The sequence below is a fragment of the Trichechus manatus genome, unplaced genomic scaffold, assembly GCF_000243295.1.
Source record: "Trichechus manatus latirostris isolate Lorelei unplaced genomic scaffold, TriManLat1.0 scaffold00236, whole genome shotgun sequence".
Lineage (NCBI taxonomy): Eukaryota > Metazoa > Chordata > Mammalia > Sirenia > Trichechidae > Trichechus > Trichechus manatus.
Genome location: NW_004444172.1, coordinates 531617 through 539552, shown reverse-complemented (window position 1 = coordinate 539552; position 7936 = coordinate 531617). Strand labels below are relative to the sequence as shown.

The following is a 7936-nucleotide window of genomic DNA, read 5'->3' as shown; positions in this document are numbered from 1 at the left end:
TTCCAGAACTTTTCCTTAGCATTCACAACTTAGCTAACTGATTGCTGCTAAAGGCCTAGCTTTAGGCTTTTCTCAGTTTTCAACATACCTTCCTCATTAAGCTTAATCATTTCTAACTTTTGATTTAAAGTGAGAGATGTGAGATTCTTCTTTTCACTTGAACACTTAGAGGCCATTGTAGGGTTATTAATTGGCCTGATTTCAATATTGTCATGTCTCAGGGAATAGGGAGACCTGAAGAGAGGGAGAGAGACGGGAACGGCTGGTGGTGGAACAGACAGAACACACGATTAATTTTGCGTTCTTGCGTGGGTGCAGTCTGTGGCACCCCAAAGCAATTACAATAGTAACGTCAAAGATCACTGATTACAGATCACCATAAGAGATGTCATAATAATCAAAAAGTCTGAAATATTTTGAAAATTATCCAAAGGTGACAGAGAGACATGAAGTGAACACATGCTTTTGGAAGAAATTGCGCCGATAGAGTTGCTCGATGCAGGATTGCCACAAACCTTCAACTGGTAAAAAAATGCAGTATCTGCAAACTGCAATAAAATGAGTACAATAAAAGAAGGTATGCCTGTAAATCATGGAGATAGGCGTCAAACTCAAACCCATTAAAAAAGAAAAATAGATACTGACTTGCAGTCACGAAACCTATGTGCAACTGGACTCACACATAGTGAGTCTCAATATCCTTATATTTGAAGAAAAGTGAGTTTAGAAACAGTTATCTGAGGTATTGTTTTTTCAAGAAAAACAAAAACAAAGGCAGGTGCACACACCACAAGGGGTGTGACATAACAGCTAATATCTTTCCTCCTCCCGTCCCATACACATACACACGGGTAATAAATATCCTCCATGCTACTCCAGTTTTCCCGGAATGACAGCATTTATTGTTTGTATCTGAATCAATGTACACAGGCTAATTTCCATGAATAAAATTCTCTTATCTTACCCGCTTCATATTCTACCAAAAGATATTCAATTTATTCCTCTATGCAAAATGAAATATTCCCTCAATTTTCTTTCTAAACCACCTACTGTGAACTGTGTAATGGGAACATATATGCTTAAAATTGTCAAGTAATGGGAGAATGAAGCGTGGAAATAGGTAGTTGAAAATGCATGTTAGAAGACAGTTTACGATATAGTGTTTCAGAAGCTTGACTGAGAAAATACATAGAGAAGTACAATAAGATTGTCAAGACGTGTAATTAAGTTAAAGGGAAATTAGATGGCAAAGCTGAGGGTCCATTTCCAGCAGTTGCCAGTTTCTTCAGTGTCTGTGCTGAGTAAGGTACAGCTTGATCTATCCTGGGCCGTGCTCCAAAAGAATAGAGAACTAATCTTAAAATAAATGTGAAGGGACTATTTAATGTGATTTAACAGGAAGACGTAGAATATCATTCTTAAAGAGCAAAAATTGTAGCCATTATAAAATCCAGCCCAGCTACCTCAATAAAGTTTAGAAGAGCGGCAAAGAGATACAGGAAGGTAAAGAAAATGCACATGTAAATTTACCTTTTCCACAGATGGGCCATCAAGAAAAACCACCTGAAGGTAATCTAACTGAACTGATGGAGTTTGTTCTCTTGGGCTTTGCTGACATGCCCCATCTCCAGTGGTTTCTTTTTGGATTATTTTTAATCATCTATATCATTATCCTGATGAGCAATGGCACCATATTTCTAATTACAAAAATGGATCCTGCTCTCCAGAGCCCTATGTATTTTTTCCTGTCAAATTTTTCCTTCTTAGAAATCTGCTATGTATCAGTTACTCTCCCCAGAATGCTGCTGAATCTTGGGACCCAGAGAAGAAGAATTTCCTTAGTTGCCTGTGCTACACAGATGTGCTTTGCCCTTATGTTTGGAGGCACAGAGTGTTTGCTCCTGGCAGTGATGGCCTATGACCGCTATGTGGCCATTTGTAACCCTCTGCACTATCCTCTAGTCATGAACCACAGAGTCTGTTTACAGTTGGCGACTGGCTCCTGGACCATTGGAATCCCGTTTCATATAGGGCAGACGTGTCAGATTTTCTCTCTGCCTTTTTGTGGATCTAACCAAATCAGCCACTTCTTCTGTGACATTTTCCCAGTACTCAAGCTGGCTTGTGGAGACACCTTTGTAAATGAGGTGTTGGTCTACACAGTTGCTGTGTTATTTGGCATGGTTCCATTTCTGTTGATACTTGGCTCCTATAGTAAAATCATCTCCATCATCCTGAAGTTGCCATCAGCCACAAGTAGAGCCAAAGCCTTCTCCACCTGCTCATCTCATCTGATGGTTGTGGTGTTATTCTTTGGATCAGCCATTATTACATACTTAAGACCCAACACCAGACACTCAGAGGGAACTGACAAAGTACTTTCTCTTTTCTACACTGTCCTAATTCCTATGTTTAATCCCATTATATATAGTCTAAGGAACAAAGATGTTATAATAGCACTGAGAAAATTAGTATGTAAATAATTCACATCATTAAAGAATGAGTTAAATATATAAGAATAGTTTTCTTCTGTATTTTTAATCAAATTTCAACAGATATATACCTTTAGCTATACCTTGTTTTATGGATTGAATTGTTTCCCCCCAAAATGTGTGTCAACTTGGCTAGGCCACGATTCCCAGTATTATGTGATTTTACACCATTTTGTCATATGAGTATCAATTGTCTAGAAGGCAACTTGTTTGGTTTGGTGATTTCCTATGTGTTGTAAGTCTGACCTCTATGATGATAATGAGGCAGGATTAGAGGTAGTTATGTTAATGAGGCAAGACAGAATCTACAACATTAGGTTGTATCTTGAGTCAATCTGTTTTTGAAATAGAAGAGAGAAGTGAGCAGGGAGACTGGGGGAACTTCAGCCTCCAAAAATGAAGAATCAGAAGGGGAGCATGTCCTGGGCTGAAAAGCTCCTAGACCAGGGGAAGATTGATGACAAGGACTTTCCCTAGAGGTAACAGAAAGAGCAAACTTCCCCTGGAGCTGTGACCCTGGATTTGGACTTCTAGCCTCCTAGACTGTGAGAGAATACATTTCTCTTAGTTAAGCTATACTCTTATGGTATTTCTGTTGTAGCAGCACTAGATTACTAAGACACTTTGTCTCCACACATTGACAATTATTTCCAAGTTAAAAATCACTTATAATTTTGTCAGAACTTTCTGCTCAAACTATGTAAGTAATATACACATAAGCAGATAGCAAATCGTTCCATTAGTAATTCTAGAATTTCGTTGTGCAATGTTCTTCCTCAGTAAGAAATTTTTCTTGGGCTGATTTAACTTAGTCAGTTGTAATGTATAATCTGTTAAATCACTTAGCATATACCATATCATTCATTGTCATGTGTGTCCATACAGCTGTGACATCCATTTTAAAAACAGGTTGGCAATATGCATTAATTAAAACTATGCAGTGTTCCCTCAGTGTCCAGGGGGGATAGGTTCCAGGACCCCCAAGAATATGAAAATCTGTGGATGCTCAAGTCCCTTATATAAAATGGCACAGTATTTGTATATAACCTATACACAAACTCCTGTATACTTTAAATCATCTCTAGATTACTTATAATACCTAATAACATTTAAGTGCTACATAAACAGTTGTTAAATAGTATTGTTTAAGGGAATAGTGACATGAGGTGAACAATGGTCAAATGAGTGCTGGAGAGAGAGAGTGAGGATGTGAAATGGTGGGAGGTTACAGCAGGGTATGCCTATACATCATTTCATTTGCTTGGATTCAGTGCAGTGCTTGGCGAAGTAACAGTAGTAATACAGCCTATGACCTAGAATCAACTCCATGGCGACAGATTTGGTTTTTGTATGCTAAACATGAAAAAGCCCCTCTGAAGAAGTGAAATTTGAGCTGAGTCCTAAATAATTAGAGGGAGTAACTTTGTAAAGGACATTCCAGACAGAAAGACCCTTATGGTTTACATTCTTAGAAGCCTAAAGAACTGATTGCCTGGCAGGAAAAATGTGTTAGCAGATGAGTTTAGAAATAAAGGTACGGGCCAAGTTATACAGCAGTTTACAATTCCTGGAAAGAAGTTTGACTTTTTCCAAGTACAATGGGAATGCATGAAAGTGCTTAAGATTTTCTGTAGAGAACACTTCAGCAGTTTGAATCCACCAGCCACTCCTCAGAAACCCTGTGGGGCATTTCGACTCTGACCTGTGGGGTTGCTCTGAGCCGGAATTGACTCAATGGCAAGGGCTTTGGTTTTGGTTTTGTTGTTTATTTATTTATTTTTAATAGAGAAGACTTAAGAAATAATTAAAATGGAAATGCCACAGAATAATACTATAGAAGTTGGTGGGTGTGGTAATGAATCTTTCAAGTGTTTAAATTATTTTAAACTGTAAACCTAGCCTTGAAATAAAAATCAGATGGATAGGAAGCATATTAAGTAGCAGTCTACTGCATTCTATAATGGTATTGGATTATATATATGCACATATATATGTGTATATATATACACATATATATGTATAATGTGTGTCTATATGTGTGTGTATATATAATGTGTGTATATATATAATGCGTGTGTATACATATATAATGTGTGTGTGTATATATATAATGTGTGTGTATACATATATAGTGGGTGTGTATATATATATATATAATGTGTGTGTATATATATATAATGTGTGTGTATATATATAATGTGTGTGTATATATATATATTCATCCATTTGTATCTGCAGAGGAATGGTTCCAGGACCCTCTCTGATACCAAAATCTGAGGATGTTCAAGTTCATTATATAAAAAGGCATAGTATTTGCATATAATATATGCACATCCTCTCGTATAATTTAAATCATCTCTAGATTACTTATAATACCTAATATAATGTAAATGCTATGTAAGTAGTCGTTACACAGAAATATAGTATTTAGGGAATAATGTTAAGACAAGAGGCGAACAATGCTCAAACATCTAATGCTGGAGAGAGACTGAGGATGTGTGAAATGGTGGGAGGCTACATATCAGGGAATGCCTACACATCAGTTCATTCTCATAGATTCAGCGTGGTGCTCAGAGTGCAGCAAATTAAAGTTTTGCTTTTTGAAACTTTCTTTGTTTTTCTTTTTCCAAATACAATCTCGGTTAGTTGAATCTGTAGACGTGGAACTCACAGATACGGAGGGTCAACTGTATACACACACACGTACACATACATACATATATAATCAAACATCATATAGAATTACCATTTATAATTAATAACATAAAGTATATAGTTATGATATATGTATACATATGTATATATATATACATATATAAATATATATACATTTATAAATATATATATACATATATAAATACATATATGTGTGTGTGTGTATATATATATATATATATATATATATGAACCTTGATATTGCCGTGGTTAAAACACTCTGTGGCTAGCAAAAAAAATCAGCAGTTCAAAGTCACCAGGCGCTCCACAGGAGAATGATGTGCAATCTGCTTCTGTAAAGATTTACAACCCTGAAACCCATATGGTGCAGTTCTATTTTGTCCTATAGGGTCTCTATGAGTTGGAATTGACTTGATGGCTGTGGGTTTGGTTTTGATATATATAAAAAACACTGTGAAGACTGGAATTCCAGAACACTTAACTGTGCTCATGAGGAGCCTATTGACAGAGAGGCTGTAGTTCGAACAGAACAAGGGAATAATGCATGATTTGAAGTCAGGAAAGGTGTGTGTCAGGATTGTATTCTTTCACTATACTTATTCAATTTGTATAATGAGCAAATAACCCCAAAATCTGGACTATATGAAGAAGAATGCCGCATCAGGATTGGAGGAAAACTTATGAACAACCTGCGATATGAAGGCGACACAACTTTGCTTGCTGAAAATGCAGAGGACTTGAAACATTTACTGATGAAGGTGAAAGACTACAGCCTTCAGTATGGATTGCACATTATTATAAAGAAAACTAAAATCCTACTACATGTTGTTAGCTGCCATCTAGTCAGCACCCAACTCATGGCAAATCCCTGTGTTACAGAGCAGAGCTAGTCTGCATAAGGTTTTATTGGTGATACTCTTTACAGAAGTAGATACCCAGGCCTTTTCTTCAGGGCCATTGGGAAGGTTTGATCTGCCAACCTTTCCACTAGCAGCTGATTGCAAAGCACTTGTGCTATCCAAGTTCCTTCTTAAATCAATTGAACATTGCCTATTCTATGATCTTCAATCTTTCACATGCTTTACAATCATCTCTGGGTGAATATAGAAATGATGCATTCAGATTCATTTGCTTTCAGGTGGCGTCAGAAAAATATTTTTAAAAATTTCCCTTGGACAATATCTCAGTCAGGATGGAGAAGTAGAGGTCTGTATTCAGGGACTCGATATTTATTATGATTATTCGACTCTAAGTTGTGCTTAATAATAAAAGAACTGCAAATACATATCATCACTGCCTTTACTGTATCGTAACTACTCACTCTTTTGATTCAGGAATTGTATAAAGTACAATTTTCTACTTCCCCTTAATAATTGTATTTTATTTCAGGTAATGGAAAAGTTGAGGTTCTTATTATAGAAAATGTTTTCAAATTCTTAAGGAGGAAAATGTTAGCTGCTGTCTATAAAAATCCTCATTTTTTAAGTATCAATGTAATAAAGTTCAATTACTTGTTGAAAATAATACTGCGTATCTAGAAAAAGTTCAGTTTATTTACAGTCATATTTCCAAAATTATTTTCCAAGAGGTAATCCAAATTTCCCAAACCTGAACAGAATATCAAGCCTTCAACTATAGGAAGCTACATGAACCCCAGCCAGAAGTGACACAAAAAGATCAACTCCACGCCACAGACAAATCAAATTCTAGAACTCCAAAGACAGGTAGAGAATTCCGAAAGCAGCAAGAGAAAAACACAATGTAACATACCAAAGGTCTTTCACAAGGATTTACTGTAGATTTCTTGTCAAATTCTCTAGAGGCCAGAAGACAATGCAACAACTATATAAAATACTGAATGAAAACAATTGCCAAGCAGGAATTCATTACCCAGCAAAGTTCAAAAATGAGGGGGAAATCAAGACATTACCAAAGTAACAGAAGCTCTGGGCATTTGCCACTAAAAGAGAAGCCTTGCAAGTGTTAATCAAGGGAGATCTCCAAATGAAAAGGCAAGAGCATTAAATAAATACTAGTATCTATACATGGGACAAAATTAATAAATTAATAAAAAATGAGAGAGAGAGGTTAAAAAAATGCAATAACATAGGAAACAAGGACCAAGTATATGATATTTTCAAGGAATAAATTCAATAATTAAATACCACAAACAATACAACGTCAAGTTTATGAGAAATAAGTACAAAGTAAACTTATCAAACACAGGTTGAATATTGTTGTTGTTGGAGAGACACCAACAGAAATGGGGTTGAGAGGAGCATATCAGGAATAGATTTATTTTGTTAAGGTTGTATATTAACGTTGTTCATATGTCAAACATTGTTACAACTGTAAGTTGTGTAATGTTACATATGTGCTAACCACTTATGAAATCATCAAGAAAAAACCTTCACAAGAAAAGAAGGAAGGAAGCAAAGAGACTCATCACAAAAAAGCAACCAAGCACAAACAAAACAAAAGAAAAATCAGAATTAAAAAAAAGATAGGAAACACTGAAAAAACAAAGACTGAAATGAGTGAGGTAGACACTTCACTTTCATTAATAAAGTTAAATGTAGGTAGCCTAAATGTCCAATGCAAAAGGAAGAGAGTGTCAAAATGAATTTAAAAAAAAAAAAAAAAAACATGATCTATCCTTTGCTGTCTGCAAGAAACACACCTTGAACATAAGGACACAAACGGACTGGAAATCAAAGAATAGAGAAAAATATTCTATGCAACCAATAAACAATAAAGTGCAGGGTTGG

General features: G+C 35.8%; 1 protein-coding gene across 1 annotated transcript; it reads left to right on the top strand.

Moving 5' to 3' along the window:
• The first annotated feature begins 1511 nt into the window (after positions 1 to 1511).
• On the top strand, positions 1512 to 2547 carry LOC101352075 (olfactory receptor 10AG1-like). The gene has a single exon (XM_004389166.3). The coding sequence runs from the start codon at positions 1542 to 1544 to the stop codon at positions 2481 to 2483; it is 942 nt and encodes a 313-aa protein (XP_004389223.1). The 5' UTR covers positions 1512 to 1541; the 3' UTR covers positions 2484 to 2547.
• Positions 2548 to 7936: the final 5389 nt, after the last annotated feature.